Consider the following 24,599-nt stretch of genomic DNA (forward strand, 5'->3'; position numbering starts at 1 on the left):
AAAATACCTGAATTTTTACTAAGTTCCTGTGGTTTATTTGTGAAAAATTATGTCTGTCGAAGGAGAGAAATTTAAATTAGCGCTTTTTAGGGAGGGGAAGGCTGATTTTTGAGCTCATCCATGAGCTTTAGGGCATGAGGGAAACAGGCTGGGGATTGAACAGGAGAGAACTGGGATAACTTGATTTTATGTTTGCTGCCAAGTGTGCCCTTTTACCAAGGCTAACTAATCAGTTTGAAGCAATTAATCAGTTTCACAAAGTGATTTAGTAGTTTTTAATCACATTGATCCTCTAATAGACGGCTCAATCCTTGCCGCGCCAGCAAGCGTTAAGTATTCAATGTATTTATTGTTGAACGCTGGCTGTAATTACTGAAGGTAACTATCAGCGGGATGCGGAAATGCATCCCCGCTTATGAAACCTCGCCGGTAAAGAAAAACAATACAGAAAAATATTAAAAGAAAGGGAGGGGGGGAAAAAAAAAAAAAAAAAAAAAAAAAAAAAAAAAAAGTAAAATCCCAGCGCGGGGCTCTCCCCTCAGGCGCTGCCGCCCCGCCCCCTGTGGGCGGCCCCGCGCATGCGCAGGACGGGCGGGGCGGCCGTGGCCCGGCGGGTGCGCGGGGTGCGCTGCTTCAAACCCCGCTCCTTCAAACCCCGCTGCTTCAAACCCAGCTCCTTCAAACCCCGCTCCTCACCTGCGGGCACGGACAGAGAGGCTGGGGACGGCCGTCCCTCCCCTGGCGGAACAGCAGCCATGGACGAGCAGAGCGTGGAGGTGAGCGGCGGGCGGGCGGCGCGCGCCGCCTCAGGGCGGTGTGAGGGGGCAGCGGCTGCGGCTTCTCCTGCGCACCCGCGGGGCCCCTCGGAGAGTCCCTGTATTTTGTGGGGGGAGGGTTGGAAGGGAAAGAAAGGCCGAGCGGTACCGAACGGTGACGGCCCGAGCGCTGTGGGAACAGCCTGCGGCGCTGCGGGGCTTTGGTTCGGGTGGGGAGAGGGCAGGAAATGAGCTGCAGGTGCCGGTTCCGGAGGTGCGTGGATCCAGGGATGGATGGATGGATGGATGCCTGGCACACATGGAACCCGCCTTGGCACCGTGCAGGTGCAGAAGTGGCTGTGACCCGGCAGCTCAAACACATGCTGGGGACTGTGCCACAGCCAGGCTGGGTAATGTAAGTGTAAAAGACCGGCTGTGATTACCTCCTGTAAACGGACGTGGTGCGTTTCAATGGCTCGCAGCTGTTAAAGAAGGCATTCACGTGCGGGAGATGCTGTGGTATTTGTAAATTGGAGAGGTCTTGCTTTTGTGCTGATTCACAGTCTCAGTGCTGTGGGGGAAAAGCCTACCTGAAGGATCTTATGAAGTTCTGTAGCTATAACCAGAAGTATTATAACTACTGTATGATGTAAAGCTTCCTTATCAGTTAAAAATTATCAATATGGAAAGCAAACATTACGTTCAAAATACCTTTCTCTTCTGGGGAACGTTTTTATCACCCAAGATTGGTTGGGGGAGAGTGTAGAAATTCTAGAGCTAATGCTAATGGTAGACCTTAAAAGAATATAAGTCTTATAAAAGTCAAAAAATACCCAATTCAATACCTCTCATGTATTATGCATACATACCTTTGCCGTAATTTAGAAATATTTTACTGCCAGTCCACTGTCTGCAGGTACAACACCATTTCTTCTGGCAATTGCTCAACCCCACGTGAACACAGGCAGGAATATCTTGGCTGCAGAAATGCCTGCTCCAAAAGAGATAAGACAAACAGAAAGTATTCATTGAAGAAGGAGTACAGTGTTATAAAACGGGTGCTGGTGCAGTGTAGGAGCAGCTGAGGGGGAGGGTTGTGCTGTCCAGGTTGTATCTCCCTCGGAGATGTGCAGGCTGGAAACTGGCTCGGCGCCTGGAAAAGGAATGCAGCCCTGATGTGTCTGAGGCGTGTTTAACAATAGTGCTAATCCCCCTTTGCAGAGCATTGCCGAGGTGTTCCGATGTTTCATTTGTATGGAGAAGCTGCGGGATGCCCGCCTGTGCCCCCACTGCTCCAAGCTCTGCTGTTTCAGCTGTATCCGGGTGAGTTTGCTTGGCTTAGGCTATTCTTTCAAAGGTTTGAACTGAAAACTGACTGAGCTTATGAGAACATTCTTCTCCTTCAGGTCCAAGGGTCTCTCCCCCGCCTTTAGTTTCCCTTTCAAAACCTTTTATAACACCCCTGAGGGAGAAGTAGGCAGGCTGTGCATTGCCTTCAGTGCTGCTAATTATAGGCACCATCTGGAATAATTGCTTTAAGGAAGAGACACACAATGATCCCTTCTTCAGTCCCTCCTGAAAGCTGGTGATGCCTGCTATGGAAGGCAGAAGTTGGGATGTTAATCAGGTGCTGAGTTTGCATCTGGGAAGGTCACAGCATCACCTCCTGTATCCTGGAGGTGTTTTATGATGTCAGGCTGCTGTGGTGTGATCTGGTGGGGCCAGGTCTTTCTCAGGGGAGTCTGAGGCACCACCTGAGTCCTCATTCCTTTGTTAAGGCTGTGGTTCCCTGTGTATCACACTGCAGTTCCAAATCCAGATGCTGTTTTGTGTTGCTGTAGCAGCAAAAGGTTCAGCTGAGGTTTCCAGACCTCCGGTAGTATTTCCAGAAATTGGAACAGACATTCATCCTTTGCTCTGGAAGCTCTGACAAGAGCTGTAGGTGAAGGATTTGTGCTGCATATTAAGGGTTTTGGATGACATATTGTTGCTGGGTGGTGAGAGATTATTCATGAGACTCTTTAAATGTAGTAGAGAGCTGACAAATATAAGCCCATCAACTGCTGAGCTTTTACACTTGAGTTGTAGTGGGCAGGTGAAGTTTTTTGCTCAGCTGTTTGTCCCTGGAGCATTCTGGAAGAGGAAGATTCACAAGCTCCTTGTGATTTTGATCACTGAACTTCAGGTGTTTAATTTGTCTATAAATAACGCAAGAGGAAGAAGTAAATTACCTTCAAGACTAATTAGACTCTGAAAAAGGTGCTTGTGGTGTCTTTCTTTCCTTTATTGAAACATGCTCTTTAGTCTAAGACTCTGGGAATCTGCCAGGTGTGTGGTTTCTAATGCACTACTTGGTACCTCAGAATTCTCTGTATAATTTTAACTGAAGCATCTCTGACATCTAAAGACAAGTGGTTGATTCTTACTAAGACACAAATACTAGCTGCTTCTGTGACTAAGTGGTTGAACAATTAGATTGATACTTGTTAAAAAAGGAAGAAATACAGGAAAGCTGTAATAAAAATAAGTAGGTCCTAATTAGTGATAGAACATATTTGCCTGCAGTTCTTTCATTCCAGTCTGTTTAAAAAGGTTTCTCCTTTTTCCATTGCAGCGTTGGCTGACTGAACAAAGAGCTCAGTGCCCTCATTGTAGGTAAGGTATTTTTAATAGCAGGAATTGGGTGGGTTGTCCTGTTATGATCAGTCTCTTTTTCAGTTTCAGGTTGTACTAAATTTATGAGCTTGATTTTTTGAGACCTGCCTGCTGTTTCTATAAAAATTGGCCCTGGTATAATGCTACTTCTAAAATGCATTCTAGTTTTGTGACAAGCTAAGCAGGATCTTTGTTCTTCCCACATAACACTGCTGTGCACATAGGAGTAACTAGGGGGAATTCCTCTTTATATTCTTTCAAAAGTCAGAGCCCAGGAGCTTCAGTTTTCAGGGTGAAAGTGTCCATTTTTTATGCCTATAATTTGTGTGATGTGCCTGTGCAGCTATTCTGTGTATCATTGCAGGGTGCACTTCCCACCTCTCCCCACATGATCAAAATGACTTAATTTTTTTTTTTTTTCCCCTTGGGCCTGTGACTCTTCTGCCAATGTAGAATTGAACTGAACTCACTTCAGTGTTTCTCCTTTAGGTTCTGGAGCCAAATTCCTGCTCTAACTGTGCCATCCTTCTTGCAGAGCCCCCCTGCAACTCCGAGAGCTTGTCAACTGTCGCTGGGCAGAGGAGGTCACACAGCAGCTGGACACACTTCAGCTCTGCAGCCTCACAAAGCATGAAGAGAATGAAAAGGACAAGTAAATGGAGTGTTCTTTGCATCAAGTGTTGTGTGGTTTGGCTTATAGGAGCTAATTTTAGTAGTGTACTCTCTGTATCTCTGAAGTGCTTTTGGAGAGAATACTGAAAGCAGCATTTATCTTACAAAAGGTTTTATTGACTACAGCTGTTCTTCCTGCAAAAGATGCTTAATGCTTTACTTGCAGGGTTGTGTAGCAAAACAAGTGAAAATGTTAAACTGAGTTTGTAGAAAATTCATAGCTATTTTTTGTGGATGATAGGTGTATTTTTTACTTTCAGGTGTGAAAACCATCATGAGAAGCTCAGTGTTTTCTGCTGGACCTGCAAGAAGTGTATCTGCCACCAGTGTGCCCTTTGGGGAGGAATGGTAAGGGGAGACTTGCTGGAATGCACATGGTGTGAGGGACTTCAAATTTTGTGTCTGACAGTGGTATTGAAGAACTAGAAATGCTGTGAAACTGCTGTTGTGGCTGTTGGATTGCCATGCAAATACTGCAGTTTTAGGTGTATTTAATAACACTGCTTGTGAAAAGCAATCCTTTCTGTTCATAATTAGGGGAAGGAAGTTGAATTTTTGCCAGAAGCAGGTCAGAATTACCTTCCTTGTTATGACCTTCATGATATTTTGGACAAATTCTGTGTGGTGGGGGGAGAGTTTTGTGGGCAAAGGAAGAAGCCTTGCTCAGAAAACACAGCTAACACTTGTTGTTTAATTGTCCTGGCCTCTGATCTCCAAAACCATTAAATTCATCAGTGTTTATCCATCCAGCTGGGCATTTCAAGGAGAAACAGCTGTTGCTGTTTGGAATGTAAGTGGTTAACAGTGTGCTGCCATTGTTTGGGAAGGTTGTTTTAATAATAATTATAAAAATAGACCTTCCATCAACATCTGATTTGATAAAGGATTGCACAGTGAATGAAGCAGTTTATTTTTGGAGGATTCTTGAGACTCCAAATAACTCCTGACAGGAAGCTTTGATGGAATGAGAGCCAAATTCATGACTTCTTACAAAGGGAAGTGAAAGACTGACTTCCTACATGCAATCTGCTTTGGAACTTTTCCAGAATGAGTGATACACTTGTAGGCTTTCTTCCCTTCTCTTTCAGGAATTTAATAGGAGTGGAATGAAGTGGAAAAGACGTGCTTTATTATTCACCACCACCTCCTCCATCTCCTCCTTCCCCTTCTTCTCTTTGAACAGCACGGGGGACATACTTTTAAACCACTGGCAGAAATCTATGAGCAGCACGTCACAAAAGTAAATGAGGAAGTGGCAAAGCTGAGGAGAAGACTCATGGAATTGATCAGTTTGGTGCAGGAAGTGGTGAGAAAGTTTTCCTGTAGTATTCCAGTGGCAAAGGACAACTGTAAAGTGTACCTGTTAGAAGGTGGTGAGATTATCCCATAGAGAGACCTTTTTGTTTCTTCATTTGACTCTTTTTATACAGTGTGGAAAGATCAAAATAGTCTCAGTTCTGGTTTAGAGTTAGGCAACAGAATTTTTCTTTTGGAATGTGCTGTTTAAAAGCTGCAGTTGCACACTTCTTTGAAATATATCTTTTTGTCAGCACTTCAAGTGCATTCTGTCATGCTAAATAAATACAGAAATTCTTTATTCTAGCAGCTTGTTTTGCTAGTTCTAGGATAATAAGCTGTGATTGTATTTGAGCCTGCAGGATGAGCAGCTCACCAGCTGGGGATTTGTTTGTGCACCTCCTTTTTTTTCCCTGTGGGGTAAACATGTCAAAAATCCAAAAAAACTCTCACATTCAGCTTGGACGTTTCAGTGGGAATTCCAGCCATTGTATGGAGTTTCTTGTTTCCCAGGAAGGATTGGTTTTGTGTTCTGTTACTTCTATTATGTGAAGTCTTTGTGCAGGTAAAATGGGGAATTTTTGGAGCAGGTTTCTGTGTGATTTTTAGTTGTTGTTCAGGTGCTTGTTTGCCACGTGCACTGACAGATTTGCTCTTCTCCAGCTCAGGTGTGACTTTATAAACAAAAGGTGTGGTGATAAAATGCTTGTGGCCTTCTCCTGGCAGACAGAATGATGCTGGTTTTAGCCATTGGCACAAAACTTTTCTGATTTTATCACCTTATTACCACAAAAAACTTAATCTGTGCTGCTCAAATTGCAGAAGATAAACTGTCAGCTGCATTTAGAGGTCTGATAGTGAAGAATCCCCACGTAACAAATCCCCGTGCCATCAGAAAACATCGCTCAGCTTCCCAGTTCACCTCCGGGCCTTCTGACGCATCCAGTGAAATCCCGGCTGCTCCAGCAACGCAGCTCATCCAAAACATCCCCTCCTAGGGGATTTAGGGACACTTAATCACGTCTGGGATCTGAGAGCGTGGAGTCGAGGTGTGTCTGGGCGGGCGGTGCAGCTGTGTGAGGGTCCTTGTCCCTGTTGGCGCAGGAGCGGAACGTGGAGGCCGTGCGCAGCGCCAAGGACGAGCGCGTGCGCGAGATCCGCAACGCCGTGGAGATGATGATCGCCCGCCTGGACACCCAGCTCAAGAACAAGCTCATCACTCTCATGGGTGGGTGCTGGCCTCTCTGAGGAGGAGGAGACATTTGTGAATGAGAACTGGTGCCTACCTGGGAGCCCTGACTCCTTCCGCACTGTGCTGTTGAACAAAGTGACTGCTGGCAGAAAACATCATCTCCAGCAAAGCTTTTGGTTAATGGAGTTACTGTGATTAAATTCTAAATTTGACATTATATTCTGTTAAAAACTCCTATATAATAACTTGGAAAACGTTCCCATCTAGCTGGAAGTTGCCTAGCACCTTTCAGCTGAAGTGCTTTTGCTTCATTTATGATGGTCAAGAAGTGCATCTTTTCAATTTGAAAAGCTTGAAAATATATCTTTGTAATAGGTACTCCTTCTAGTGTAATTTTAATGTAAGAGGGGCTTGTCTGGATAAGAGTCAAACCTGCTTTTTTTTTTTGTCCAAAAAAGCACCCCAAAACAACAAACCTGCCATTTCTAGGACACAGAGTGTTTCATTACTGACTTAACCCCAAATGAGTTCTTCAGTACAGCTCTAATTAAAATGTGGACTTGCTTTTCAAATGCTTTCTCAATCAACCTTGGTACATTTAAAAATCCTTTGCCTTAATATCTTCTGGGGCAGCTTCCAAGTGGAAACAAAAACTAGCAATGTACTCTTGCTTAAGAAACAATGAGTATGTTTTTTGGGGGGTTTTAAACATCTTTTCTTTAAACAGGTCAAAAGACATCACTTACTCAAGAAACTGAACTTCTGGAAACCCTGCTTCAAGAAGTAGAACATCAGGTAATTACGACAAGAGATTAAATGTGTAGATAGGCCAACTGAGGAGGGATCTTTCTTTCTTACATTTTTATTTTAAAAATATTAATTGATGGGTATTTCTTGAGGATATATATTTTCATTGAAGAGGCTTTAGGTTGCACAGTTTCTTCTTAAAAACATGTGTGTCTTTTAGAAATAGTCAAAAACCCTTGTGTTACTTTAAAAATTACTACAGGGATTAATGGCAATATCATACAAAATTACTCAGTTCTATATAAATTAGTTTAATCTGAGGGAAGTACATAGTGACTGGAACTTCTGTGAAATTCCATAAAATAAAATAACCCAAAACCTCCAAGCTCTGTCTTGACTTTGTGTTGTGGGCAAACTTCCTGAAGCTATGACCAACATGCAGTTCAGTTGTTTAAAGACTAAAGTGGATGGAACCTCAGATTTTTATCGAGCTAAGGATTTTTTTTTTTCCCCTTTGTTCCCCTCATAGTTACGGTCCTGCAGCAAGAGCGAGCTGATATCCAAGAGTTCAGAGATCCTGATGATGTTCCAGCAGGTCCATCGGAAGCCCATGGCCTCATTTGTCACCACTCCTGTACCCCCAGACTTCACAAGGTGAGTGCTGCACTCCTGTTCTCTTTGTTCAGTGTTTAGAAACATGTTTCAAGTACCTGAGAGGAGAGTTTCCTCTTAACTTACTTGTTGTAGTAACCTGTGCTGCAGGTAGGCTTTTCTGTCCCAGCAGGGCTTATTTTATAGTCCCTGCTGGGCACTCAGGACAGTGGGTTTCAACTCACTTTTTTTTTTTTTCCTCTTTTACACGTAGTTTACTGATTTGTCCCTTTTTTTTTTTTTTTTTCTGTTATTATTGGGTCATTCAGTATGTAATTGCCAGGCTCTCATGAGATGCCTCTGCAGGTCACCTTAATTCAGAATATACAGCCAAAATCACTTCATAGCACAATTCTTCATCAGGAGAAAGCTGCTGGTGCTGGGTTCTGAGGGAGCCTGTGCTGAAAAAATGTCTCCAAAAAATGGGAAGTCAGAGAAGTCTCAAGAATTCCTCAGCAGAAATTGGTTTGGCTGTGTCTTGGTTTAAATCTGAATGTTTGTTTTCCAGTGGCATCAAGGTATTGCCTCCTAAGGTAGTTTATAAATGGAATTATACTTCAATAACCCAGTGTAGTTCTGGTGAATTTCAGTGTCTCTGGTGACCTAAATCATCTAAAATTCTTCTAGAGATTGCTAAAGTTGGGATTTTTAATGCCACATTACTCAAGTGTAATATATTTTTTTCCTTTCCCCCACAGTGAATTGGTTCCAGCCTATGATTCAACTACATTTGTCTTGGAGAACTTCAGGTAAGAATGTATCTTAAATTACTGTGAATGTTGGCAACTTCCTTCTGTGCATGAGAAGTGTTATTTAAAACACAGAACAATCTCTAAAGAAAGCTGCGAGATGTGGACTAAAGTATGAGAATTGAATTTAAAATCTCTTGTTTACCATTATTTTCCATGATAAAGACAATTCTCTGTGCATCTCATGGTTCCATGAGGGTTTTACTTTATCCCAGTCCCAGATATATTTTCCTCCTCTCTCACCAGTACCCTGAGGCAGCGAGCAGATCCTGTGTACAGCCCTCCCCTGCAGGTGTCAGGACTGTGCTGGAGATTAAAGGTTTACCCGGTGAGTTTTTTGTCTTCAGCTGGAGTTGTTCTCCCATCCCAACTCATTCCCAGGCTTTCCAGTAAGGAATAATCAGTTTGTCTCATGCTGTGTATGAAAAGCTGTAGGAAAAGGAGGTTTTAATGAGTTGATCAGAAACCACTGGAGAATTCCTTCTCTGCCTCCAGATCTCCAGTGAGAACATGCTCAGTATAGTTTGGTTAATTTAAAAGCTATTAAAGGTAGCTCCTACTGATATGGCCAGAGGAATTTTTGATGGATATTTTAATGTCTCAGGGATTGTTTCCAGATGTTCCTCACAGAACTGAGGTATAGAGTAACTTACTGTTTGAGTAATACTTAACTGGGGAAGGTGGGAGGGGGACCAAGCATTTGTTGTTGGCTCTGCATCCAGCTCAAACTGAACATTAAAATGTGTATTTTGCTGTGTCCCTTCAGTGGGCTGAATATTCCAATTTCTGAAGCTTTGTCCAGGTTGGAATGTTGATCCCCAAGCTGGGATCTTTCCACATTCCCTGCTCTGGTCAGTGCTGCTCCTGCAGCTGTGTGGAAAAGGAGGAGTTTGGTGGTGGAGCACCAGCTCTGTCTTAGTGATGTTTGTGTCATCTTTGGAGAACTGGCTCCATAAGTTAAGCCCCTGGATGCCCAGAGCTGTTATTACTGCAGTGGAAGTTTCCAGAGTATTGTAAATTCAGGATTAACTACCTGAGCTGTGCTGTCAGAAGGCATTAAAATTTATTTTTTCAATGGTAAGTTGAAATGTTTCTTCAAGCTGGAGGATTCAAGTTGAGCCATTCTTCATCCTTGATTCAGGTGAGTGTGATGGAGGTTTTGCTGTATTTTTTTCTTGACTTCTGGTGACTCTAATATTGTTTCTCAGTAAACTGCCCTAACTTTTCATGTTGCATGGGATTTTTTTCTGAACAAATTGCTCTTTTCTCAAAAATTAAATAGCTTTAAAAGTGGCTGTATGTAAAGTATTTCAGAACTAATGTTTAACCTAAAATAGTGTTCTGATACATTATTTGTCCAGTCAGGCATCCACTTAATCAAATACCTAAAGTGTTAATAGAGTAATTAAAGCTTTGTCTTGAGATCTAAATCTGAGATGCCAATACTACACTGTGAATGTGCTTCTTTTTGATTCATGTTACAGTAGGAGGTCACTGAGGACTAAAAATCACAACTGTAACATCCAGAGTAGATTCCTGCTGCAAATCCAGTGTTGATTGAAGCTGTTTTCTAAACTTTTCTGAGTCTTCTGTATCAAGTTTTGGGTTTTTTTTTTTCAAATTCTCTTTTTTTCCCCTTCTGTTTTTAATCAATTTCTCAATTTTATTTCAAGGATGGAAATGGAGTAGTTCGGGGCTACTACCTGTCAGTGTTCCTGGAGCTTTCTGCTGGATTGCCAGAGACATCCAAGTAAGCAAAGCTGCAGTAAGAGCAGATGTTGGGGTTTTTCTGTCAGAGAATGCAAAGCCCTTTGAAAAAGAACAGTGAGATTTCTGTTGAGCTTTGAATCAGGCACAGAGATAATATTTTAAAGTTGTTACTCAGTGGCTTTCTTCAGATAAAAAAGAAGCTGCTAAAACAACTGATAAGAGTATCTGTGTGGTAGTTCATCCCTGGAGTTCACTCTACTCCCTTATCCTGCTCTTTTATTTTTCACTGCTTTTTTAAGTGTTGAGTAAAATTTTAATCCTGACTCACCCATTCAGCTGGGCAGGCAAGTGCAGCTCTCAAACCACTCAGGAGCTAAAGATGTCAGAATTGCTAATCCCTGTTACTTTCCCCTGACAAGGTATGAATACCGTGTGGAAATGGTTCACCAGTCCACCAATGATCCCACCAAAAACATCATCAGGGAATTTGCCTCTGATTTTGAAGTTGGGGAATGTTGGGGCTACAACAGATTCTTCCGCCTGGACCTGCTGGCCAACGAGGGCTACCTGAACCGGCAGAACGACACCGTGATCCTCAGGTGGGGCTTCCTGCTCTCCTGTCCAAGCATCATCACAGATCTCCTGCTGAAATAGGCACTCGTTAACCAGCTGCATTTAAAATATTGCTCAAGTGTTTTGTTCTCAATGGGTTTCACTCTCAGCAGCTTTAAAGAAGGAAATGTGCCAAAGGGAGTTGTGGGATGTTTTTTAAGTGTTTCTTTCTTTGAGGAGTAGTTGCTCCTGGGATTAATAGGAGTTAGAGACCTGTAGCTTCCAGAATTAAAGGGAAAAGGTGCTTTTCTCTCCCTCTTTAGTTGTAGTGAGCATTGGAGAACTTTGGGAATAAAAGTCTGCGAGTCCTTCCTACAGAACTCACTGTGGCCAGTCAGGGTGTTCAGGACCCCGAGTCTACCAGGACCTGTTGTCTGTTAAGTTTATTTCACCATTAATTAAGGTTTTTCTGCAGAGCTTTTTGGTTGGAGGGAGGGACATTTAAAAACAAACCTCAAACTAAACTAAGTCCCTCAAAAAAAAAAAAAAAACAAAAACCCACAACCTTTTCAAACATTCTTTTGAAGGTTCCAAGTGCGCTCACCAACTTTCTTCCAGAAGTGCCGGGATCAGCACTGGTACATTGCTCAACTGGAAGCAGCTCAGACAAGTTACATCCAGCAAATAAATAACCTGAAAGAAGTAAGTGGGATGTTTGTGAATGCAAAAATCACCTGTTAGAGTGCATCTGCAAGTCAACAAAGGTGCTTGATGTGGTGCTGCTGCTCCATTGTTGTTTTGTTATTTTTGTGATCTTGTAGAGGCTCGCGATTGAACTGTCCCGCACTCAGAAATCCCGAGGGGTTTCCCCTCCAGACACTCACCTCAGTCCCCAGAATGATGAGGGCTCAGAGACAAGAGCAAAGAAACCTGGACAAAGCATTGAAGCACTGCTTGAGAATTTCACTGCTCCAGGATTAGCACGGGAGAGCAAGGAAGAGGAGGAGGAGAAGACTCAGCAGGAAGATTTTAATGTAGGAATTTTGTTTCCTTCCTCTGTTGGTGTGTAACTTTCTTTGCTAAGGCAGCAGTAGAAACAGGGGAACTTGTGAATCGTAAGTGAGGTTTATTTTCCTTGCTATGGAAATAGGAGATGACACTTGAGGGCTGTGAGAGGTGACTCCAGAGAGATATTCCAGAACTGAGCTAAAAGATCCCACCACAGAGGGTCTAAGTTGCAGCTGAAAAATCTCACTTGTGTTTGTTTCCAGCCTTTAATGTGCTTTGAGAGCCTCCTCACTGCTATGTGGGGACAGAGGGTGTCTGGTCGGAGCTTTTGGGGATGCATCAAAGTGCTACTGAATGTTTCTATATCAAAAACCTCCTGTTTTTCCTGCAGCACGAGCTCTCAGATGGTGACCTGGATATAGATCTTGCTGGAGAAGATGAGGTGAACCACCTTGATGGCAGCAGCTCTTCAGCAAGTTCAACAGCAACCAGTAACACTGAAGAAAATGATATTGATGAAGAAACAATGTAAGTAACTAAAAATGCCTTTCAGATCATCCTAATTCCAGTGGAAACTGAGTAATTTGCTGGGGTGTGTGGGATTCCAGTGTGATTTGAGAGGTGGTTCCTATACTGGGAACAACACAAACTCATGGGGTTAGTGCTAAACATTGAATTTTTGGTCAGCTAATTAGTGTCTTTCTGATCTCTTTATTTATGTTGGTGCTGCATTCTGTCTTTGACAAGTGATAATCTGTGAAGGTTCTTTCCCAAGACATGATTAAGGAATCTGTCTCAGCACTGTAGTAGAGCAGAGGTCTGGTACTGGGAAGTGCTGTAGTAGTAGGAGAGTGATGGTGAGGACAGGTACTTAAATTAGGAAACTCCAGACTGAGCAGAGCTGATGTCAAATCCTGGAATCTTAATTAAAACGTGAGAATGTGCTGCTACACTTACATAGGAGTTTGCAGCATCACATTTTGCAGTCTAGGTACATATGGCACTTTTGGCCTCCTGCTTAACGAGACAGTCATTTAATTACTACACTTCCTTTGTTCAGTTTGGGTAGCTTGGAACGCAGGAAATGCAATTTGCAGTACTTTGTTTTTTGAGGTTTGTGCCACAACATTTAACAAGAGCTGAGGAAAGCTAACAGTTGTATTCTCCTTTTCCCACCCTGATCATCCCTGAAGGTCTGGAGAGAATGATGTGGAATACAGCAGCACTATGGAGCTGGAGGATGGAGATCTCATGGAGGATGCAGCAGCTGCTGCTACTCCTGGAGCATCAGGTATGAAAAATGACTCCAGAATTCCTATAGAAGTGAAACACTGCTGGATTCCTTCCCCTGCTCCTCTTGGAAGCAATGCCAAGCTGCGTGTTCTGCAGGCAGTTCTATTTTGGGAACTGCTGCATCATGTGGTTTGTACTGATTATTGCAGTGTAGCAGAAACACTTCATTGGCTCAATAAAAAAAAAGTGTGTGTGGGGAAATCATCTGAATGTGCTGGTTTAAAAATTATGTCAAAGTTTAGAGGGCAGCTTTGTGCCTCTTTGGAATTCCTTGTGTTCAGATCAATAGGAGGCTGACAAGGGATTTTTGCTGATGTCAATGTGACCTCTGAGTGGGTGACACATTCACTTGGGGTTTAGTGCACTGCAAAACCCAAGAATGTGGAGGGAATGGGGCAAAGAAGCCTCAAGTGAGGCAGAAATACATTTTAAATGCAGCAGGAGAAGGTGTTCTGGGGTTTTTTGCAGCCTGGAGATGACCACAGCCCAAATTAACCACAAGATTCTGAAATAAATGTATACCTATATGGAATATAGAGAGCTCTTATGGAATCTGAGTATATTTATTTAGGACAAATATACCAGAAGTGGTATTTGTGCTGCTGAAAGTCTGTTGGTGCTTGAAAGACAGAATTCCCTGTTTCAGAGTTCTGGAGTTCAGGGGGGATATATTTGTCTCTTTTTGTTTGTTACTATTTTAGAGTAACTCTAATCTTTGTATTGATTTGTTAACAAATCTGTTCATTAAGAGATTTATATAAAAGGTATGAAGTGAAGCACTTTCCCCTTTCCAGTTTTTATCTTACTCTTTAATTAGAAGCACATCTAATTGCTTTTAGCATCCAGAAATCCACAAAATACTGATGTCTCCTTAAGTTTCATGGGATGAGTTCATTCCTAATCTGCTTGTGTAACTCTTTTTATTTTTCCCAGGGAATAAAGCATCCCTGTGTCCCACACCTCCCACGTTTGTCTCTCCTGCTCAGGTACCAGCCACAGCTACAGCAGTGCCAGTGGGAGACCCTCACGGCGAGGAGCCAGTGCCCTGGGCTCCACAGCCAGCAGCAGTTTGCTGGATATAGATCCCCTCATTTTAATCCACTTGTTGGATCTAAAAGACAGAAATGGCATGGAAAACCTCTGGGGCCTTCAGCCACGTCCTCCTGCCTCTCTTCTGCAGAACAGAGGTAACTACACCACATGCCTGATGGTTTAATTCTGCCTGGAAATGCAGGGGCATGGCCCTTCTGGAAGGGGTTGGCACTGGAAGTCAGCACAACACATAATTCTGTGCTGAGGCAGCAGCTCCACCTCTCCCTGCACACACCTGGAGTGGTGGGAGTGCTTGGAGCACAGTGCAAACCAAAACAATAAATCCTGGAAGTTAGAGGCCATTAGAGCTAGAAAAATGAGAGTGGTTGTAAGGACTGGAAAAGAAAGGGGAAAAAAAAAAGATCAAAATGTCAGGAGTCAAAAATAGTGATGGCATTTAAATAACTGAGGAGTATTTGTGGTTCAGTTGGGACCCTTGACCCGAAAATACCAATTAACTCCATGTGCAGCAGCAGAGCTGGCAGCCCTGGCTCTTCCTAGAGGTTGCTTGTTCCTCCAGTGGTGAGGAATTAAATTTATTACTGAAGTTCAATTGAGTTTTGTCGTGATTGACACTTATGTGAGCTGCTGGCCCACAGCCATTTGGTGACTTTCTAGAACAGAAAGAGAAATAAATGTCCCTTTGCTATAAGTGATGCTTGTGTTTGCTGCCACAATGCCATTGGTAGCATTGAATGCAAAAGCTGGCTCAAACTCTTTGTTCCTTTGTCATTAGCTTTTTAAATGGAGTTACGTAAACAGCCATGAATTTTCAGTTAATGTAATCCATATTTCCAAAATTGGAAGTCACTTCTAGTAGTAAAAAATTAAAAAGAAAAAAAGGGGGACAGTACAGGAACCGTGAGTCCCAGTTCTGTTTTTTATTTTTTGTTTTGGACAAAGCTCTGGACAAAAGGAGCTCAGGAGAGGACACTGCACTTTGTGCTGTGCCACTCAAGCAGGGTGAAGCTGTCCTGTTGTGCTGAGCTGTGTGAACCTTTAGCTACAGAACACACAGCCAAAATCACTTGTTTTGTGGAGCTTCCCTTGGGATTTGACTGTTCCCAGTCAAATTCAACTTGGTCAGTAAAGACAAAGTTGCTGCTCCATTTGGAGTTTGCCAGACCTCATGTCCTGAGGTGAAGGTTTCTAATGGCCACTTGACTTTACAGTTTGAAACAGCTGAATTTGCAGAGAAACACAGAATTTGTAACACTCCAGACAGATCCATGTTGATCTGATTTTAGCTGAGCAACACAGAGGCTTGTTCAGGTATTGGCTCCTCAACCTGATCTTCTGCTGGGAATTCCTTCCCTAGCTGCAGATTTGAGTTTTCTGTGTTATGAGATATTGCTGGTCTGAGAATATTTTACACACTGTTTTTTATAAAAAAAAAAAAATTTGATGTGAGCTGGCAGCCTAGCCTGCAAGGTGGTAGCTGAGATGTCACCAGAATTCCTGCAGCAGTACTGGGAGCCTGGCTTCTCCCAGTGAGCAGAACTGGGGGCAGAACCCTGCTGTCCCAGCAGTGTGGCAGTGCCTGCAGCCTCAGTGTGCTGCTGTGCCAGGACAGAATGTGTGTCCCTCACGTCTAGAGCAGGACAAAAGGTACAATTCTCAGCTATCCATGTTTATCTGAGAATAATTTTCCTTACCTGCTGTGTTCTCTGCCTTTTCCTTTGGCAAAGCCTCGTCCTACTCGCTGAAGGATCGAGACCAGAGGAGACACCAGGCCATGTGGAGGGTGCCCCCAGACCTGAAGATGCTGAAAAGACTCAAAACCCAGATGGCAGAAGTTCGGAGCAAAATGTCTGATGTGAAGAACCAGCTGTCTGAAGTGAGGAGCAGCAATGGGGAGGGACAGCCCAGCTTCTTCTCCATCGAGCAGGGGGCCCTGGCTGCCTGTGGCACTGACAGCTGCAGCAAACTGCAGGAGATAGGGATGGAACTGCTGACCAAGTCTTCAGTCACCAGTTGTTACATAAGGAATTGTAAGTGCATGGAGAAGGGGGATTTCATCACCCTTACAGGTGGTTCATGGCCCCAGGCAGTTCCTCACACTTGGGTTCAGATGGAAGGTCAGAAATGTAAAACCTGCCCTGTCCTTGACTTGCTGAAAGTGATTTGAGCCCTTCCCTTTCCAACACCAAACTTTACCCCACAGGCACTGCCAAACCTGATGCAGTGACAACGTTCTGAGGTTGAACCAGTGTCACACTGGGCTGAGCTGGTCGCTCCCTGGACTGCTCTGCACCAGTTCCCATCTGAGAACTGAGGCTCTTGCAGGGAACAAAGTAAAACAGTCCAGACTTGCTGAAATCTAAAATACAAGTAGGCCAGGATTTGGGTTTGAGTATCACTTATGCTGTCATGCTGGCTGAAGGATGATTCAGTGCAAGGAAGTGAACGTGACTGGTGCAGCCCAGGCCTCTGACAGGAAGGTGTGGAAGGGTTTTGTGCAGGAATGGGAGTTAACAAGGAGAATAATGTGCAGCTTCACTTACAAGAAGCACGAGGCCGGGGTACAGGAGTGCTTTGGCTGAACACTGGTGACATTTTGACGTTTTTTGCAGCTGTCAGTAAGAAGAGTCCCTCAGCCAAGCCCCTGCGGTCGGGAGCTGCCGGGAGCCTGTCCCTGAGGAGAGCCATGGACGGCGGGGACGGGAACCTGCGCCTCAAGGGGGACAGCCACTCTGCTGAGGGTACCTGGGCCACTGTCCCCTCTGGGGCAGGCAATTGGCTTCTCTTGTACAAAACCTTTTCAATGAGTCTTTTTGGCAGCTGGAGTTTCCCTTAAATTTGCGTGCATCCTTTTTTCCCCACCCAGTGTTTCTGTACCTTTGGGCTGAGAGGCAGCACCTCACATTCACTGACCACAATATAAATACATGTGTTATGTTCTGGTCTCTTAGGAGTGAACTTAGCACTCAAAACCCAGGATTAAACAGCACTAAGCTAGGTTTAAATTGTGATTTGGCTTACAGGGAGCTCAAGGAAGCTCCAGTAAGAATTTTATGCCGGTGCTTCTCCAGAGTTGCCCTTCCTTTAGTGCAAGCACAAGGAAACCCCTGACACAGAAATGGATATTTTGCTCCTCTGGAGCATTCAGAGAGGCAGGGGAGGGTCACATGGATCTCACTTGTGCTCTCTCTGCTCAGGAGGCCTGGGGAGCTCCAAGCTGAGTGCTCGGCCCCACGCTCGTGCCCTGGCTGGCCCCGGGGCTGCTGAGGCACTGCCAAAGCAGGAGGAGAGACCCTGTGAGGGATCAGACTCTGAGCTGGGAGCTTCTGCCTTGAATGGCTTGGCTGCTGTGGAGAAGAACAGGAAAGTTGGTGCTCTGGGGTAAGGGCTTCTTCATTTATCCTCTTAGCTCCTCCCTCATCTTCTCTTGATCTATAGAAACCCCACAATCTCCTAAAACCAGGTGCTTGTAGCATGAAAGAGAAATTACTTTGAAGTTTACTTGGTTGCTGCTGTTCCCTCTGGACAGCAATTTTTGGGTTTATAACTAGGTTACAAGTTGTCTTTTTTTTCCCACTTTTCTCTTATTTTAATCGGCTCTGGCTGAAGTTTGACACTTGGAATTGAAAGGCAGCCCAGGTCTGCTTTCCCACTGTTCCATGCAAAATACCCTCTAATTGAAATTTAATCACTTTTGATTTCCTCATTTAAGGTGATGTTTTTCAGCCATTTTATGATAATTCTCTGTTGGCCACCCAAGCCAAAGGGAAATGGAGTTTTCAGATTATTTTTTCTAAATAAGTAGAGTCACCTTTTTTGGAAAATACTTCAACTTTTCAAGGTTTTGATTGATTTAAAAATATTAAAATGTTTAAAAAAGCTGGAAGTTTAGGTGGATGTGCGGGAGACTTAAACAAGGTGTAAAACTCAATATGACACTAAAAGGCTTTGTTTCCACAGCTGAGTTAAAGCTGAATTTCTAACGTGGCGTTTTTTATTTCTCCTAAACTCCTTCCCAAGCTCAAACTCCAAGGGATGTCGGACAGAAGGAGCCCAGTCTGGTGGCCTGGAGAGCAGCTCTGAGCCTGGGGAGCTGCAGGGAATGAGCTCTGAAGGTGCCTCTGCAGGACCAGAGGAAGGTAAATTGGATTTTGTGGGGGGCAGGTGCAGTGTGGCCACGCTCTGGGCACTGCTGCTCTGCCTCTGGAGCAGGGAAGAGCAAGGGAAAAGCAGCCCCAGAAGCTGCTTCCATGGCTGTGGAACTTTGCTGTAAGAATAAACGTGAGTGAGGACACAAGATCTCTGTGTGGCTGCTCTTGGGGCTGGCACGTGGGGCCATGGCTCTCTGGACAAGCAGCTGCTTTCTGTACCTTGAGACAGCATCATGTTTTTGCTTTGCTGCTCAGTGAAGTGGCCTTGGGAAGAACTTCATGTCTAATTAAAATAGTAGCCAGTGACTCGGTTGGTAATTGTGCTGGTAATTTCAGGGACAGCCCCTCCCGTGCTAACTTTCTCCACAGCCACACAAGAGCCTCTCCAGCACTTCATTCCTGCTGGGTGTTGTGGTGCATAATCCAGTTTCCTTAGAGACTTGAAGGAAAGTTCCCCCCCCCCCCCCACTCCCTTCCTGTATCCTCTCAATGCTGGAAAAAAAATAACACTGCCTTTTTTTTTTTTTTTTTTCCTTCTGAAAGTCCACATAGAGTTTTTCTTATCTTGCTAAAACTCTCCTGCCTTCCACCCCTGCACTAATTTGAATTTCAATGACTGGATTGTAGCGCAAAGCCTATATTAAGGTGCCAGCATCCATCTCGAGCTGCAGTGTGCAATATTGTGTGGGAGTTGGCATTTACAGAAGGTCTCTCAGTGACAAAACTGAATTTCTGCTCTTAGTCACTGCAGCGTGATCGTGATGTGCTCCTGCAGTTCTGCTCTCAGAGCAGGGAGCCCAATAGGAAAACGCTTTAGAAACTGAAATACTTCATTGTTAAAAACCCCAGGAAGCAAATGTTACCATTTTTTTTCCCTTCAGAGGAAAACCTACAGTAGAATTGGCCCCTCACTTTGCTTTTTCTTAGCAATGAGTATGAGCCTTTAAGAAGTAGACCCCGTGTTGTCCATGGAGAGTTCTGGCTGCCCAGTGCACAGCCAAGGTCATTACCTGGAGTCACCAGCAGCTCTGCTTCTGCTTTGGAGGGGAAATTTGTTGTGTGATTCTCAAATATGCTGTTGCTGCTTGAAGGCTCTGGATGGTCCACCTGCCCCAAGGGTTGTGCTGCCTTTTAACTCTTAGAAAAGCAACTTTTATTTTCTGTCCCAGTTGCGGAGTAGACTGAGCAGCTCAGCTGGTGGCACGCAGGACAAATCCAGCTGTGAGGGCTGGCAGCCAGTGCTCTGTCAGACCCCTGTGTGCTTGGACAGTGCTCCTTCCCTCTGTTCTCCTGATACCAAATCCCAAGAGCTGGCAGGAACTCTCCTATGAGACAAAGTCAGATATTTCAGCTCTGCAGATGCCACTGCCACCGTTTTGCCCTGGGTGTCTCTGGTTTCTCTTGCAGTTGGGGTGTGTCAGAAGCACGTCCTGCACCTCCTGCCTGGGATGAGCAGTGACAGTGACATCGAGTGTGACACAGAAAACGAGGAGCAGGAAGATGCCAACTCTCCCTCGGAGATGTTCAACCAGGCCTTCTCTGTCCAGCCCAGTGAAGGTAGAGCTGATAGAGCCTCTCTTCCCAAACATTCCCAGTCTTCCAGAGCTCCAGGGATGCAGATCCCTGAGGGGGCTGTGTAGGTGTTAAAGCTCCCAGTGCCAGTAAAATTTGGAACTCTCCTCTTGGGATCCCCATTAAAAGAGCTCAAAACAGGAGATGGAAACTCTCGCTAGCCTTGAGAAGTCAGTTCAGGTGAGTCTCCTGGGAAAGGCTGGAAAACCCAGAGCTCCAGCTCCCAATTGGAACTTCCTGTGTGCCAGGACTGGCTCTGTAAGTAGGCTAATTCCAGGGAGGCAACCACTGCCTTAGCCATGGATTTGCATCTTAATTGGCAGGAATGTGCTTCCAGCACTTCAGTGGAGCTTCTGAAAGTCTTCTGGTTATTCTTTCACTTCCAGTGCAGTGGATCCAGGCTGTGAGGCCAGCGGGGTGAAGTTTTGGCCCGAGTGAAGAAGAGAGGGGAGGGAGCATTCCCTGGCTGCTCCAGTGTTCACTGGGAGGGTGACTGGGCTTTGCTGGTGTTGTTCTCACCCTCAGAGCTCTCCTCGGTGTTACCAGATGGGGACCAGGCCAGTTCTGACAATCTCAGCTTTGTCCCTGGAGATGACAGCACCAGGTAACTGGGAAGGGTCTCCTTGGGGCTGCACCTTCCCTGTGCTGCTCCAGGAGCTGCAGCCACGGAGCCACTGTTCATCCTGTGCCAGGAGCCTGAGCTCCCTCTGGGAGGGAGGGAGGGCTGAGCTCTAAATGCTTCCAAAACTGACTGGGTTGAAGTAGCTGGTGTACAATTCTAACTCACAAGAGGGTGTTTGTTTGACGCCTTAAAACTGCTCCAGCAGGAGAGTTTGCAGTGCAAACTGACTTTGTTTGGAGCAGGTAGAGGGTGGGCTGGAGGCCTGAAGACCCACGGCTGCATCCCTGGGAGAGGTGTGTGCATTCCCTGGAGCTGAGCCCGAGGCTGCTGTGTGCCCTGTGGTTCCTCTGCCTTTGTCTGCCCCTGCCCCCGGGGCACAGCGACCTTCATGGCTGGCACTGCTGCTCCACCAGCCTCAGATGCTCGGAGGAGTTGTGGGGAAGGCCCGGGGGATGAGTGTCCTGCTGTGCCACTGGAGTGAGCAGAGTGTGAGACTGTCCTTTGGAATGCTGGGGGAAAACAGCCACCACTCCAGTTGTTTTCCCCAGTTGGTGACGTGGACCAACCACACCCATTGCCAAACTCTGTTCGTTGCGTTTTGAGCTGCTAAAGTCCTTGTGAAGCTCCTCAGAGAGCTGATGCCTGGTTAGTGGCAAAGCATGAGCCCTGTCAGTACCTGCCTGGTGTTGTCCTCGTGTGGCTGCCTGTGTCCGTGTGAATGTGCTCTACAATTCCTAGTTTGAAACTGTTTGCACTTTGTTAATAAAATGAATGTTGAAATCTTAATTTTAGGTGTCTTGTGTGTGGATAAGGAAAATGATGGAGGCTGTCAGGGTCAGCTCCACTTGCTGTGCATGGAGGGGGACTTTTTCCTGCCATCCACCTGTCACTTTTTTCCTTAATTACTCAGTGAAAAGCACTTAAACTCCTCTGGGATTCTGCTTGTAGAAGCCAGACCCAGTGCTTGAAGATTCTTGATTCAAACAGGAATGGAGAAAGAGGCAGAGTTCTCCCCAGAGTTGCTTTGTTCTCAGCTGCAGAGGGAGCAGATCCTGGGCCAGTGCTGAGCCTGGAGGGGGCCAGGGCCAGGCCCACACCCTGGAGGTGCTTGTGAGTGTTTGGGGCTGTGGTGGGCACTGCACACAGCTCGACTGCTGTCACCGTGGAGCTCTGCCTCTTCAGCACTCGCAGCTGCTTCAGTCTCAGTGAGAGCCCCAAGCTGAAGGAAATGGCTGCTGAGGCTCAGGGGAGCCTGGAGCTTGTGTCCAGCTCTTGGAGGGATGAGGGAGGAGCTGTTGCTTTGCTCAACTTTTATGGACAGGTTCTTCAGAGCTGGCCTGGAAAGAGCAGAGGGGAAATGGGGTTTGGAAGAGACTGATCTTGGGCTGTGCCATAACAGCCACAATGGGCCCTTGAGCAGCCATGGGGAAGCCAGAGCTCAACAGAGTAGTTCCAGTTCCATATCCCACAAAGGAAACCCCCTTTCACCACACTAAAGGCACAGCTGCTCACTGCCTTCAATAGCTCTTCAAAAACCAGACTATCTGGAGTGTGGTTTAAATTACTGTTTTATTAAGATATTGGTAAAACTTCAACAGTTTCTCCTGTATAAACAGCGTTCATAAATAAAATATGGATGACTAATACAGGGTTAGAACTAAACTTGCGGGTGAACTGTAGAACAAGATTGCAAATGGAAAAGTCCCAACACTGGTACATGATTTAGCTTGAATTTATTTACTTCATAAAGAACATGTTTCATGAACAAGGTACTACAGCAAGGTCAGCAGGAGCACCCAGGAGCTGAGACCACGCCTGGCTGGCCACGAGCAGCAGCACTCGGGGTGAGCTCAGCCACCTCCCCTGTTCTCATCCCGAGGTGTCTTCAGAGGGAAGGAGAGGAAAAACCGGACAGGACAAGGGTTGTACAAAACCCTGACAGGTGGGGGATGTTTGTCTTTAGCTTTAATGCTGGCAAGGGCTGTGCCATGGCAGGGCTGCCAAGGCTGGAGAGGGGCACGGACGTTGGAGGTTATGTTAATGCTTCCTTATTATTGCACGTGATAGGAGGGTAGAAAGTTTAGCTCCTGTCGCAAAGAGGATGTGAATTAAAGAAAGATTGCCCTAAATTACAGACATGAACAAAGCTGCAGTATCCCCTTGGATGGCTTTGTTTATGTGACTAAGCGCCGAGCGAAGAAATTGTGCTAAAACAGCCCCTAATTTAGACCAATCTTTCTCATTTTGCTTTATTCCCACAGAATCTCGGGGTTGGGAGGATTTGGTGAGGAGAGAGTGGACCTGAACTACAGCAGCCATATCTATGCACACAACTCCTTGTGCCTCATCTGCCCCTGGGACAGCTGGCACACAGTGCTCCAAAAACAGGTGGGGTTTCTAGGATGATGCACCACCAGAAACGTGGTGTAAGTTAAAGTCTGCTTGGCCATTGTCCTCCAGCGCGCTCAACAAGTCGGCTACAGGACGCTTCTCGCTCGCAAGGACAATGGATGGCACTTCTAGGTAAAGGAAAGTTCCACACGTGCATTTGCACCCACCTCTAGTGCAGATGGGCTGGGTGAGAGCTCCCTGCTCTGGTGCTGTTCCGCTCTGCACCGCACACGTTCCTCAGGGTTGGCAAAGCGGCGCGGGAGCCCCGCGGCGCTCACAGTGAAGAGCTTAGGAGCGAGGTGTGAGCAGCTCCAGGCAAACCAGCCCCGAGCCCCTTCCTCAAAACCACCCTAACTGAAACAGAACAAAACTAAAGTCGTGTTGTCACTGCTACCTCCTGGTTCTGCAACCACAGTCACCACGTTGACCGAGAGGGACGGGGGGGTTGTGTGAATGCGGAAAAGGGATACTTCAGCTCTTTATTGGAAAGATTTCGTTGTACAAATTTTCACTACCACTAAGATACACGATAAAAATACAAAACACAGGTCACAGACTGAATCTCAGTATCAACAGTTAATAAATACAATGAGATACTTCTCTATTAGCCTAATATTTTACACTGTCACCAGATAGACAATCAAGGTACGAGATACAGAACACTTAGATACCGTTAGAGAGGGATTATTGCTTACGTCAGCAAGCAGCAGATAAGGGCACAGGAGTTTGAACTGAAGGAACTACTTCCTATCACCAGTGGCATTAAGAGAAAACACTGCATTTCACAAGCACTGCTTTTTGTCTAGTGTGTAGAATCAAGAGCAGCATAATCAGACCAATAACCACTACTTTTAATATTATAGAACTTTAAAGGACTTACCTTACAAATGGTTCCTATCTACTCTATAAATATGCAGTTAGTGAGGAAATGAACACTTGCTCTATCTATACAATGGTTTTACCTGACCACACTGCAACTACGATGGTGGATTTTTTTTTTTTTTTCTCCTAGCAAGATAAATGGGATGAGTCGCAGAATTACCATTTATGAATCCACACCTAAAAAAAGCTAGATCCTTCCCAAAACAGCACACATGCAGTCCAGTGCTCTTCAACTGCTCCTGCAGACTGGGAAGAAGTTTTCTCATCCGTGACAGGTTTGCATTCTAATTTACTCACATCAAAAATTGCACTTACACCACCTTTCTCTCTGGAACATGACAGTCAGCTAAAGATGGACTTTCAGTGAGTCATTATTACTGTGAATAATTTAAAACAAAGGCACCACAGAGATGCCCCAGAGTTGCATATTTTACCATTCCATGGTTTCTCAAATTTCCTCAGTAAAATCTGACTTGGAACAGAAGCTGCAGCTAAAGAGAACGTTGACAACAGCTAAGGCAGAATAAGATGGCAGATAAGAGCCAATGATCCCGTAAGATTAAAACAAAATCTGAAAAAGATCAAAGGAATCTAAAGCCACACTCCAACTCCTGGTTGCTCACAAAGCCTTTTGCTGTTCATCAGATT

At 45.1% G+C, this 24,599-nt stretch overlaps 1 protein-coding gene across 2 annotated transcripts; it reads left to right on the top strand.

Moving 5' to 3' along the window:
- Window positions 1-176: 176 nt before the first annotated feature.
- On the top strand, window positions 177-24,554 carry TRIM37 (tripartite motif containing 37). Of its 2 annotated transcripts, XM_062507270.1 has the most exons (25): window positions 177-776; window positions 1,977-2,078; window positions 3,370-3,410; window positions 3,946-4,062; window positions 4,343-4,430; window positions 5,266-5,388; window positions 6,483-6,606; window positions 7,298-7,365; window positions 7,847-7,971; window positions 8,667-8,717; window positions 8,964-9,045; window positions 10,391-10,467; window positions 10,847-11,026; window positions 11,567-11,681; window positions 11,801-12,013; window positions 12,379-12,515; window positions 13,181-13,278; window positions 14,267-14,467; window positions 16,061-16,363; window positions 16,946-17,074; window positions 17,531-17,714; window positions 18,354-18,472; window positions 19,892-20,041; window positions 20,582-20,660; window positions 22,940-24,554. In XM_062507270.1, exons 1-25 carry the CDS (start codon window positions 579-581, stop codon window positions 23,082-23,084), a joined length of 3,249 nt encoding a protein of 1,082 aa, XP_062363254.1. In that variant the 5' UTR covers window positions 177-578; the 3' UTR covers window positions 23,085-24,554. The 2 variants fall into 2 exon arrangements, with proteins under 2 accessions (XP_062363254.1, XP_062363255.1); XM_062507271.1 differs by lacking the exon at window positions 22,940-24,554 and having other exon boundaries at window positions 178-776; window positions 20,582-21,464.
- Window positions 24,555-24,599: the final 45 nt, after the last annotated feature.

The sequence above is a fragment of the Cinclus cinclus genome, chromosome 22, assembly GCF_963662255.1.
Source record: "Cinclus cinclus chromosome 22, bCinCin1.1, whole genome shotgun sequence".
In the NCBI taxonomy this organism is placed as follows: Eukaryota; Metazoa; Chordata; class Aves; order Passeriformes; family Cinclidae; genus Cinclus; species Cinclus cinclus.